The 13,697-nt window shown below is 36.1% G+C and overlaps 2 protein-coding genes across 8 annotated transcripts in view; both read left to right on the top strand.

The window, feature by feature from the left end:
- LOC144967854 (uncharacterized) overlaps positions 1–9,101 on the top strand; it is a 37,392-nt gene extending 28,291 nt beyond the window's left edge. For all 5 annotated transcript variants that reach the window (XM_078905575.1, XM_078905576.1, XM_078905574.1 and 2 more), the window contains one exon: positions 250–9,101. In XM_078905575.1, the coding sequence (XP_078761701.1) occupies positions 250–8,896 (8,647 nt within the window). In that variant the 3' untranslated portion in view covers positions 8,897–9,101. The remainder of the gene's footprint in view (positions 1–249) is intronic.
- Positions 1–13,697, top strand: part of LOC144967856 (uncharacterized) — a 177,026-nt gene that overhangs the window by 108,571 nt on the left and 54,758 nt on the right. The window lies entirely within an intron of this gene.

Here is a 13,697-nt window from a genome sequence, read left to right as displayed (position 1 = left end):
GTCATTTATATCGATTGATCGTTGAAGGACAAATTTTCTAGCCAAATTTTAAAATAAGCATTTGTTCAGCCAGCTTATGGCAGAAAACTTGTTAAGAATACATTTTTAGCGCAAAATTCACTCTGATTGGTCACAAATTTAATTTCTAACGTCTTGTTTACCACAACGTATGTCAATAATAAGGGAAATTACCAGAATAGAAGGAATATATTATTATAATCTTACTCTTTTTCTCTTTTCGTTATTCAGCCTCCGAAAACATCACACAAGTGGAGACCTTTGGCGCTCCTCGGGATCAAGCTCTAGCGTGAAAAGCAACTGGGACGATTCATTCTGGGTCAACAACAGCAAAAAAATTTACCCAAACAACTACAGATGGTCGCCGAGTGTACAGTCTTCAAGCTCTACTTTTGACGAAGTTGAGTCCTTGAATTTCTCCAGCAAATCGTCCAATGATTCACACCGATTTTCATATAATCGCAGCGGCGTTGGGAACAAAATAGGACTTCCTGTTGGTGACGGAAGATATCTTGGAAGAGAAAACGGGTCTTGGGCTGAAGGAGCAGCAGATGTAGGCGGTAGTGGGGGAGAAGGTTTTAGCGGGAGTTTCAGTCGAGGAGGAGCACGGGGCATTGGCAGTTATGTTGATTTACACAAACGTTTTCTTTCTCGACAAAGCTCGACAACCAGTACTTCCATGTCCCCATCGAGTGGAGGAAACTTGGAATCAAGTGATACAAGTCATTCTTCGTGTAAAGAGATGCCTTTGGCTAAAGTTCTGGTTGATTTTTTAGAAACTTTTGGGAATCAGGGAAGCTTAGGACCCAGTGATAAAGTTTATTTGAATAAACTAACGAAACAAATAGTAGAGTGGGATTTAAAAAATAGTGGCAGTATTGGTGGCAATCGAGAGGTAACTACAAATGCAACACCAATGAAGAACAAGAATACAGTTTATACATGGTCTGAAAGTGGCAGTGTAGCATCAAGTAGTGGTATAAGATCTCTTGATTTTAAGCAAAGAGAAGATTTTGTAAATGGAAGTAAACAACAAGCGCTTCAAGACCATCATGATAAAACACCTAAATCTCAAAAGAAAAGGAGGAAAGATTTGATAATCCCCGACGACGAAGAAACGTCCTCTGTAAATACCGACTATAAAAGGAGTAACGAAAATGAAAACAGAGGAGCTCCTAATTTACTGAGATCATTACATAAAAGAGGAAGCTACGAAAAAATAACGCAGGGGTCTAACATGGGATTTGGTTCTCAAGAAAAAACGTTACAAGGCGAAAGAAATAGTCGCTCAGGACGTGGCGTTTTGATGCCTTCGCGTTCATTCCATAAAAGTGCAAGTTTTGATAGCAATGCTTCACCGTCTGACGGATACAATCCGTTTGTTCATCCATTTTCAACTAGTCACGCTGAGAGAGTCCTCATGGGACTTGGGTTTGGGGGCAAGGAAGGCTTTTTGCCAGAGCGTTTTCTTCGTGACTGGTACTCTAAGCTATCTATGGGACAGGAACATGAACCGATTTTGGAATCGGATGAAAAGACTAAAGGAATCGAAAACCATACGAATAAAGACAACACCCCCGATAGTTTAATACAAAACGAAAATGATACAAAATCAGGCAACACAAGTTATGGTCATAGTAAGCCTACCAGACTCGACAGTTTCTCGTCTTCACAGTTAGATGAAGCGGCAACATTCCTTCCACGGAACAGCGGACACGATGCCAAGACTCGTCAAATCACCGAATTCTTGTCAGGCTTGTCGGTCAACACAAATTCTGAAGTGGGTAACAGAGAATTACGGATGAAGAATTTTGCTAGTTCTAGGCAGAAATCGTTGCCTTTACATCTTGAAACATTATCTGAGGAAGATGAAAAGGGAAGTAGAGTACCAGGATTTGATCCCTTTGATAAAGAAACAAAGCTACAAATGTTTATAACAGATGTAATGTCCACTAGTGGTAAAAGTGCTGGATCGTGTTCGGAGAATTCTGTTCCCAGCAGTATTATTTCTGAATGCGATACACAAAGTAGCTCTTCGGGTGGTCACCTGGCAACAATAAGAAAAACCAATCCCGCAAAAATTCATAATCATAATAAAAAGGAGTTAGAGACAGTAAAAGAATCACCAAATCCGGCAAAAGGTTTTAAATCAACGCAGAAGTTAATTACAACAGCTTCTCCAAAATCACAAAGAGTTGGCAAATTGGTTCGGCAAGATAAAAAGGCGACAATACTAAACGAAAGCAAAACTATATCAGTCGAAAACAAGGTTCATTTTTCTACCGACAGTCTAGAGGTAGCCGATATTATGAGGGATAATCAAGCATCTCCTGTTTCGCTCCCAATTAAAGAAGATATCTTAGCAGGCAAGGATACAAGCCAATCAAAAAATCTGATGATTAAAAAAATTGAACCAGCAATGGTTTCGATCGTATTGGAGGACGTTGATGGAGAGGATGGTAGCTCCACAAACAAGCCTGAACTTTCTAGAACAGAATCAGGGTGTTTAAGCGTTCCAAACTCTGGCTCAATGTCATTGTCTCCTATCCCACAATCTCCCGTAACCGTTATAGAAGTCAGCCTAGATAATACACACGATAGTCTTGACACTGAAGATGGAATGAATTCTTCCAGAGAAAATGACAGCTACAGCCCACAGACTTTGAGACCAACAAGAGGCAGTCCTAATACAGTCTCTTGCTCAAATTGTGGGAATGCTGTGGTTGTGAAAAATCATTGTAAGTGGTCTACACAGGATGGTACGATAAGAACGGAGGAAGAAAATCCTCTACTGCAAGGATTAAAGACTGATCACAACGAATTTCATCGTGGAAATAAATTACAAAAATTAAGTTTGAGCAATTCAAAACTGATTCCAACGCCTAAGTGGGCCAATTCTTCAGATGGAAGCAGTGGTGAAGGAGCAAAGCGTCAGAGAGAAAACAAATATGGAAGAAAACGATCGCCCAATTCGTCCAGTAGAAGGAATTCGCCTAACCTGGCACACTCGTCTCCTTGTCAGTCTCCTTCATGCAACAGTCGGATCGAAGAAATGATTATAGGGTCCTGTCCGGATCATTGTCCGCATCTAACTTCAATTCAACGTCAATCGTTTTCACCATCACCTGTTTCAACAGTATTCGAAAATGCTCAAGGGCAAAGATGGATGACGCATCATTATGCTAAAAGCAATCATCAGGGATTGTATTGCTGTCGTGATAAGTGCAATCATCACTGCAACGTAACTCATAACCCTACAGAATTTTACCACCAGGGACATCAGCACCATCCAACATGCCAATTCCATTCTGGATGTCGTCTTCACTATCATTGCGCGTCACACCAAGTACGAAATTATGATTCATCTCAACATTTTTCAGACTGCTTGACAAACGGTTCTTCTATCAGTGTTAATTCTAGCCCTGGATCTTTCAAATCTGCATTCAGATCACCAAGAAAAGATAAGACTTATTTACAAGAGGATCAAATAGAAAAGTCTGATTTGTCGGAATATGATCAAAATGAAACACATTCGGAAGTATCAGTCAATGTTCATTCTCAACCAATATCTGACAAGGCTAGCAAAGTAATAAGTCATGCATATATTTCAAATGGAGATAACGGAATTACTAACATATTGAGTCCTTTTGAACACCATCAATCACCACTCATATTTTCTGAGGAATCATGTCCCTTTGATAATGCCACATCCACCCCAAGAGGACAAGTACAACAAATAAGTCGAGCTGTACAAGCATATTTACCAAATTCCCACGATCAACTTACATATCCGTCTTCTCAACCAAATCAAAATTACTATGTGGCATGTAATAAAGGAGTGCAATGTTCGCTTGGAGAAGACCAGAATAATAAAGTAGCAAGTTTCAATAAATGTTTGCAGACTCAGATTGCAAGTTGTGAGATGACAACTCAAACATATGATCAAATTTCAGCAAATGATAAACACCAAGGATATTCATGCAACCATGTGGCTAATAATTATAAATTGAGTACAAATGATTATGTCTCAAAGGCTGTAAATACTATTATTTGTTTGATCGGTGAAGAACACGAGGTGCATTCCTATGATGAGATTGTTTTTGGAAATTCAAAACCAAAAGAATCACCCAAAAGTCATGACTTTCAACTCTTAGATGACACGTTAGATTTAATTGAAATGGAACTCGTAGCAATTGATAACAAGGCAAAGAAAAACGCCGTAACAAATCAACGTTATTCTACTACACGGCTTTTAAAACACCCTGCTCAAGCAAAAAGTCCCTCACCAGCATTTTCAAAACCGAATCAATTCCAAACATTTAATAAACATGAACATCGTAATGATGAACTGTTGCCAAACCCTTTTGTCTCGAATACAAGTACACAACGTTCGCCTTTACCAACTGAATCTAGAAACACTACCAACAACCCATTTAAAAACCATGAGATAAAATCATCCTACAAAAGAAACTATAACAATTATTCTCAGAGAGACAAACGCTCAGTTTTAGAAACAATCTCCCAAAAAATTAGTGTTAATCCATTTCTAAATATTGAAGCAAAATTGGAAGCTGAAAAGAAATACATTGATCAAATTTCTGAAAGGAATTTAGAGACATTGCAACATCCACAACTATTCGATGTTGAAAAAGAAATGTCTGCTTACCTGAAACCATGCCAAGGAATGTATGATGGGGTAAGCCCTGCAGGTTCCATGAGATGCAGTCCTTATGATATGAACACGTCAGCTTTTCTACAACCAAATATTGATGGAAAAGACGATGACTTAGATGTAGACGCCACTGACGGGGATCAGAAGAAATTGACAAAGCAAAAAAATGTTATGCCTTATGGTTCACATTCTCCCGCTGTAGATATTCATGGTTTTAAAAACACAGAAATCAACTTTGAGGCAGAAGACAAATTGTGTGACAAAAAGAAACAACTAGCATTAAAATCTCAAACAGAAAAAAGGAACATTTTGTCGAAAGGCAAGACATTTCCAATAATTAGTGTAGATGGATTCCGAAAAGATCTGCTACAGATTCCATCATTCCCCCATGCAGGAATGAGCAAAGCTCGATATCCATCGTTTGAAATGTCAAGTCCTACGACGTCATCAAAATCTGCACCGCCCTCCATGACAAATAATTCACCAGAAATCAATTTTAACCTAAATGCCCAACGGTCTAAAAGCGTCGAGGACATTCCACCAATTGCTACAAAAGGGGAAGTAGACTCGAAATATCAAGAACATGCACCCTCTATAAAAGTCGATTTGGAAATTGAATCTATTTTCCATAGGGCAGAAAGTATGGATATCAATTCAGAAATCTCAGAGATGCCACCCTCCTCACATTGCGATTCCTTCACAGAGGTCAGCGTACTGAGTTCAGTTGACGGAACAGCTCATTCACAGTCGCCACAATCGTTGAAAGTAAATAGCTTTTCCGACTCTAACAATGCGGGTGAAATGAGTTTAGACAGTCTTCATTTGCCCGAAGGAGTAGAATTTTCTCTGTCGTGCCCTCATTCTAATTGGGATGGAATGCACGAACACAGAAAATTCCGCACACGACAAATCGATAAGCTTCACCGTTCCCAAACAAACGAGTCATATAGATTGTTTAGTACGGATGCATTGAGTGACCGATCTCTTGCTGGTTCAGAAATAGTTCAGGATATTGACGAAATCGAAGTTTTGATATCTGAAAGGAGCTCACAACAATATGATAGTGATAGCAGTTACAGCGATATCGAAAATGGGTCGATTGACGGGATAAGCGACGAGTCCACAAATAGTATCGAGGAAGAAATGGTAGTAAAGGAAAGACAAAGTTTCATCGTTTCTGATGAGCGATATGATCTTTTGCAGTTATCGGATTATGATGGATGTCACTCACCTTCTAATGGGGCTCGTCGTACTCAGCAAACTAATAACCAAACCAAAGAATCCATTGTGAATTGTAACACATCTGGAAATGAAATCCGTGAAAATATTCGAAACGGGAATATGATAATGAATAAAAATGAAAGTATTGCCGGACAGGACACTCTTTCAATGGATCCATTGAGTATTGAGGCATATAGTTTATCGACCTGCCTTGAAGTGAACTTAGATCATATATCATCACCTGACTATGACGGCATAACAAATAACATGAACAACGAACAAGGGAAACAAAGATCTTTAGAAAATCATTCAGCAGCATGTTCAGAAGAAAGGGCTCACAAACATGATAATAAAACACTATTAAAAATGAAAAGTGATCCAGTCGATAAAACTTACTCTTGGTGGTCCACGACGGTATCACGAGAAGGTACTTCTCCGAAGAGCATAGTAGGTGGTGTGGAGGAAACAAAGAAGGAGAGTCTCCTTAGAACTTTTCAAACAGCCGAATTTGATTCTCTGATCGGACACAGCATGTCCAAAGACGAACCTCCATTGTACTTGGAATCAGGTATACGAAATAGTGTTAAATCTCCTATATCTGTGAACGATACAGTTTCTGGCTTTGAATTGATCTCAAATGCTCATATCTTATCAGTTGAAGCGGAGGAAGAATTAGATGGTAAGATCAACGACTTAGAATACCCAATGGAAGAATGCAATATCATGGACGAACTTGAAATAATTGCCTTATTCAAGAATATGGAACATCTTAACAGCAATGATAACACGGAATATAATTCACCAAAGAATCCCTCTCCGTATCCTTTGTCTGAAATCCCAGAGGAAGATACGCAAAGTGAGGAAAGTTTAAGAGTTGAACGGTTTGTCGGTCATGAAAACGGTAGTCTTGTCAAAAAACAAAAAACACAAGAAACTATAATTGAGAACAATTATTTTGATATTAAACCAGATGGCTCGAAACCATGCTTCAAACGTAGTACTGGTAATAGTTTTGACAAAAGGAGTAGTGTCTCTCTCAGTTACACTTCTGATTCGGGCAACGAAGATGATTTAGAAGCCAATAGAATATCCTTAAGTCCAACAATTCATCTAGATTTGAAAAACCAAGAAAATGATTACCCTTTCAATACAAACTTTATCTTGCCGCCAACACCAGGGCCAAGTAATGCTTCAAAAATAACTTTAGAGAACATATCTTTGAAACAAGAACAAAGATACAGTTCTGGTTTAGTTTATTTTTGTAATTCTAAAACTGAAACTTTGCAGACAACAACTTTTAAACACGATTCAGCAAAAACACAAAACAATTGCCGGAACGAAGAAGCAGATAGTGGTCATTTGTCGACTATAAGTTTGACTGTCGGCGACTACCGCAATAAAACATCAAACAATAAAACAGATGATATTTCAATCAAAGGATCAATTGACAACGATGTCACCATTGTAACTAATACCAAGTCACCAAAACGACATCTCGTGAAAACGATTTTTTCTAACTCTCTAAGTGAAGATTCTCCGTCTGTTTTTATGTCAACCAAACAAAATAATACAAAAGTGAGGGAGAAGAACCAAAACGAAACTCAAAAAAATGGATCACGAGTTCCACCCCGGGAACGGTTAAGGTCTAGGGATTCTTTGTTAAGACTGCATGAACAAAAGAAATACACCGGAAGTGATAGTGATTCCGAAACAACAATGGCACATGAAAATCAGAACTCAGAATCAGCAGGACTAGGCGCCGAATGTAAAGAGAAAAGCATGACTTCTTCATACAAAGAGGAAGAAAATGACATACTATTTTCAAACTTTTTGACATACGATCAGGCATCACGCAAGACTCAAGATGCAACTGATACGTATTCAGATTACAACACACATAATAAAACATCTCCACTTTCAATTACAAGAGGTGTCATCTTAGCGGAGAAAGATTCTCAAGACATGAAAGACACAAAACTTAATCCTCGGGTAATAGTTCAACAACCGAGTGATGATATACCGTTCTGGGATACTTTATCCTGGCGGAACGCAGCATCAGCATCTTCATCATCAGGTCAAGAAGAAGCCAATGACCACCATTTACATCCTGACAGATCATCTTGTGACAATATTACACGGGATACACAAGATTTTCAAGTTTCCTCAAGCACATCAAAATCAGGTCTCTGGACCAGAAGAACAAATAGATCTAATGTTTTAAGTCCAAGTCCACTGCTTAATGACACTTTCAAAGAGCCTGCCTCGTTATTTAGACGGGATTACTCATCGCCCACTGACGATTCTCATCCAGAACTTGATTACTTGAACCTCATACCAAAATTTACTGGAGTTAAAGAATCAACCCCCACAGATAATCGCCTGTCTTTGCCTGTACAAATACTCGGTGGTGGGACCACATCGGATCCAGCAAAGACATCATCAATATGGACCGATCCCATCTCAAAATGTGATAATGGCAACAGTGAAGACTTTAAAAATCAAGATAATGAAATAAGTCAAAAGACTGACGTGAATGGGATTGTAAAGGAAAATATACAAGATAATCAAAAGCCTTCTTCGTTTGAATCAAAAAAAAGTCCAAATTTGAGAACAGAAGCGATGGAATTTGTGTCTGAAGGGAATGAGTCAACGATTGCTGTGCAGGTATATGATGAAAGTGATGAAAAAGCTCAAAGACAATTATGCTTTGAGAACCGATCTCCGATATTGAACCCTCAAGTGTTATTAAAGAAAGACAATATATTATTGGTGAATACTGAAACATGTGATCAATTGGCACCTATAGGAGACCGAGCCATGACATCCGACTCAGCGGATTCATCAGATTCTAGGATTGTATCATTAATAAGTCGTGATTCGGGATTTGAATCCAGAGGGTCTCCCATAGACCAGCCACTTTTGAAGGAACCTCCAAAAAAGAACATCCATATATTTGGTGTCGAGTTTTCGGATGAAAATGTTTGATAATATTATATATTGTGGAACTGTTCTGTTATGGAACAAATATACTAGTATTTGATAACATCAGGTTTTGCATAACTACAATTTATTGTGGAATATCTATATGGCAGAGCAAAGGTCTAGACACACTGGAATATTTATTGACAATAAAAAATATATTTATAAAAGGAGATACAAACAACGGAATCAGTCACACACAAAAAATAAACCATAAAATCTTAGTATAAAAGAAACCCCCGAAAGTTTTTTTTTTTAAATAGCCGTCCGGTTTGAAAGGTCCATGACCCAAAATGTCGGTTTGCTCATGAAAGAAAAAATCCCCAAAAGGACAATGAGACAAAGAGGCACGGTATCGATCATAATGATGATGATGATGATGATGATGATGATGATGATGATGATGATGATAATATTAATGATAATAATAATAATAATAATAATAATAATAATAATAATAATAATAATAATAATAATAATAATAATAAAATAATAATAATAATAATAATAATAATAATAATAAATAATAAATAATAATAATAAATAATATATAATAATAATAATAATATAATAATAATAATAATAATAATAATAAAATAATAATAATATAATAATAATAATAATAATAATAAAATAATAATAATAATAATAATAATAATAATAATAACAATGTTATAATTTGCTGAAATAATTTTTTTTTTGCTTTTGTCAAAAATGTTTACAGAGCCCTTTAAATGGCTGCTTACAGGGACATTTGTTTTAATATGTACTCGGTTAACTTTTGTGAATGATAATTGTAAGGCGCTTAAAGCAAAGTACAAAACAAAGGAATAGCATTTGTGTATAGATACGTAGAATATGTATTTATCTATTGACTTATTTTCAGTTTTTTTCTTTCTTAATCTATTTATTTATTTTTAATTAATTAATTAATTAATTAATGTATTTATTTAATTATTTATTTATATATTCAGCCCCGTCCCAGTTGGTAGAGCACTCGCTTCACACGCAAAGGGACCAGGATCGATCCCGGGTGTAGTCGAGATTATTTTCTGATTCCCCTGTCTACCCAAAGTGAATGAGTCGCTGGTTCTCTTACACCGGGCGGAACTTATTTTCCGATAGATAGCGTCCTATCCAAAGGAAAGCAAGCGTTTTCTATTGTCCGTTTCACGCTATAGAAACCGGGATAAAATCCGGCTCTATTCTGAAGGACCACTTTTTACTTATTTATTCATATATCTATTTATCATTCTCACACCAATTACACTAAAATACATTTCCCATTTCGGAGGGAGATTATGTTTTAGTTATTTATTTATTTGTTTATTTACTTATTTATTTATTATTTTATTTATTTTGGTATTTATTCTGTTTATCATTCTTACACCAATTACACTAAAATACATTTCCCATTTCGGAGGTAGCAGATGTCTTATTCATTTATTTATTATTTTATTTATTTTGGTATTTATTATGTCTATCCTTCTTTCAACAATTGCACTAAAATACATTTCCTATTCGGAGGTAGCAGATGTTTCAATATTTGATAATAACCATGTGAATAGTTTATGAAAATCAGCAAGGAAAAAAAAAACACAATGAGATTTCGAAAAACCTATCACAATTATATCAAGTATCGATAATACAATTTAAACACTTTTTATTGATCACAAACGTAATTTCATGAATTAACTTCATCGTCATTTTAATAATTATCGTGTAAATGACCCAGTCCATCATACTGGTATTAAATAAGGATGACATGGGAGCTGGAAGTAGATCATATAGACAGATATAGAAGGAATGAGATCTTTGCTATTATTTTTGAAACGCCACGTGAGTGATTAGTTCTCACTAAAATATCACTATCAATCAGACTATAAAGGTTAAAGAGTACACATATTTTTTGGTAGATTTTATCTAGGGAACAGATGTATACATTCCAACAGAAATGCATCCTGTCCAAATGGTAGCAAGAAAAAAAAATACTGCTATTACTATTACTATTATAAAAAAACCGAGAAACCCCGGCTGCATTGGTCTTATGGGTCAAACGGAATAGAAATATGAATCATTCTATGTGAATTACTTTGAAATGGTATTATTGTAATACCTGTAAAAATATGAAAGGTGTGTACGGAACAGTGTCAAAGTAAAAAGAAAAATACAAGAAAAGACCATCCCAAAAATTCAGCCTGCCTCGCCGTCATGTCACTTATCTCAGTCTTCTTGGTTAAACTCACTCAACCCTAACACGGACTATATCAGTAGTATAATACCCCGGGTTACTTTTACCCCATGCCTATAATTTATTACATTTTTCTTAGACAAATTATAGGTGTATCTAGTATCAAAGCTAATGTTCTTAATTTTGTCCATGTCGTTAATGGTAGTTGAATAACAATATCTATCAACATGTTCATTTTTAATACTTTTTTTTTTTTCCAATTTTGAAAAATAGAAAAAATCTTTAGGATTGAGTGAGTTAACGATCAGACATGATAATGTTTCTTGTATTTTTCTTTTTTGCGTTGTCTGGTATTGTTTTATACATACCTTTAAAATTTTAATCTTACACCAGTGCCTGCTCCCCAATTTGTCTCTTACTTTGTAATGCTTGTAACATTCCATGGCTTTCCAATTCTAATACATTCCAATTACTATATTATCATCATAATCATTTCAATATTAATTGTGATGCCAGATCATCTCAAAACTCGTTGTTTGTTTACCAAAGATTTCAAAATTCAATTGTCCTGAATGCTGCATAAATACATTATCATAATCATGTCATATCAAAATCAACAAGGGTTACATAGGTGAAAAGACTTTAAATACCTTGTTACTTTTGTAAATATAAATATATAACAGTTAAAAATAAACAAAACATTATAATATATGTATATCATATTCAATCGTGTTAAAAACATCAATGATTCACAAAACAAACAAACAAACAAAAAGCCAATAAAACACATACACACTTACACCCACACACACACACAAACACACACACACACACATGCACACACACTAATTAATACTATTGAAAAAATATTTGTTTAAGCCACACATTGTATCGATCAGTTAAGTGTGTGGAAGCTCGTAAACTTGAGTGACTCCTTTCTTTTTTTTTAAAAAAAAACCTGCTTAGTCTCTCTTATATAATGGAAATAAAAAGGCGTGAGCACCTGCCTCTCTTCCGGTTCAAAACTCACTGCAAGTGTGTCACAAGTCCTTCGGACAATGAATAGATAATGGATAGGTACTGACATCACAAGGTCGCTTAACTATTTTAATAGCAGGATGTGTAGAGTCGGAGTGTAAAATAGCGAGGATGGATGACCTTTATTGGCGACCAGCGTTTATTTTGGCTAGAAAATAAGATGTCATCAATCAGAAACCAGAAGATCGGCTGCCCAAGATATTATGTATCCAGTCCTCCAGATAACTGGTTTCACACGTTCAGGGAGATTGAAACCAGTATTTTGAAATCAACACGATTTGTTTCCTATTCTACCCGGCAACCTATAGTGTTTTCTTTTTCAAATCGTTTAATTTTATGACATTTTGTTTTAGAACATACACTGGTGGTCAAGAGTGTTTGGGTTAACCAATCGTTACCTTTACCATTGAGCGATGTGTTACTGATCGACTTTAAATCAACACGATTGTTTCCTATTGTACCTGGCAACTTATAGTGTTTTCTTTTTCAATTCGTACAGAGAGAACATCAAAATGGTCTTGCGCATGCGTCTCTCTCGTCCTCGCTTTCAGTGAAGTGTCTCATACGCACAACCAACATGACGTTCTCTCTCTAATAGCTTTTCCTCTCGTGACTTCCAATCAAGGGACACTACTCTTCCGCTAATCTCATTCCCTATAGGCATGGGGTAAAAGTAACCCGGTTAAACTACGGATATAGTTGGTGTTAGGGATGAGTGAGTAAAGAAAAATCATTTGGCATACAATTACCTCTGAAATACCCACGGATGATTGGGAAGCTGGAACTGTTTGATATGACAGAATGTACTTAGTAATGTTCAAGTGTCTTATCATTTGGGTAGCAAGTTATTGTGCTCGTCCATTTTCACGTCGCTACAGAAACCATGAAAAATTCCTGCCTCGTTTGGCTAAAAGCTTTTGAAGGATTTTATGTCTAGTCCCAGCATTGTGACAATGATTGACAATGTGCTCATGTTAGAGACTGCTTTGTCGAAAAATGTCAATGACAAAATAAATAAAGAAGATCATGCTCTATTGAGCCTTTTTTTAAGCTTTTGTATAGAGCAATATCTACTATCGTGCTCAAATCGCTTTACAAGGGGTCCCTGGACAACAGCAACACTTAACATGTAGGACGGGACATGACACCTGTTAGGCGATATTATAATTATTTTTGGACATAGACAACTCTGTTAACGGCCAGCTACTCATTTTACACCTGAGTACGGTGAGAGAATGTGAGTAAAGAGCCTTTTCCAAGGACTCAATCTCTATCTATGAGCGTATATACGTACGTAATGAATGTGATAAGCTTAATGTACAAATAAATTGTTGATTCTTGAATTTTACTCTTGCAATGAACCTTTTTACATATCTACAATTTATATTTCTACACGACAAAACTGTGATTCCAAAGTATTCAGAAACATATATCAGTGGCATCTTATTATTGTCTACCGCTCTATGTAACGATAAAGATTAATTTATATTTGATATATGATATATATTATTCTGCTGGGATCAGAAAAAAATACGTATTTAAAATTTAGGCCACAAAACCCATCCTTCAAATATCGAA

The sequence above is a fragment of the Berghia stephanieae genome, chromosome 3 (genome assembly GCF_034508935.2).
Source record: "Berghia stephanieae isolate SIO BIC M18660-M18661 chromosome 3, UCSD_Bste_1.3, whole genome shotgun sequence".
NCBI lineage: Eukaryota > Metazoa > Mollusca > Gastropoda > Nudibranchia > Aeolidiidae > Berghia > Berghia stephanieae.
The sequence above is the reverse complement of the archived record's forward strand: the minus strand, read 5'-3'. Positions and strand labels throughout refer to the sequence as shown.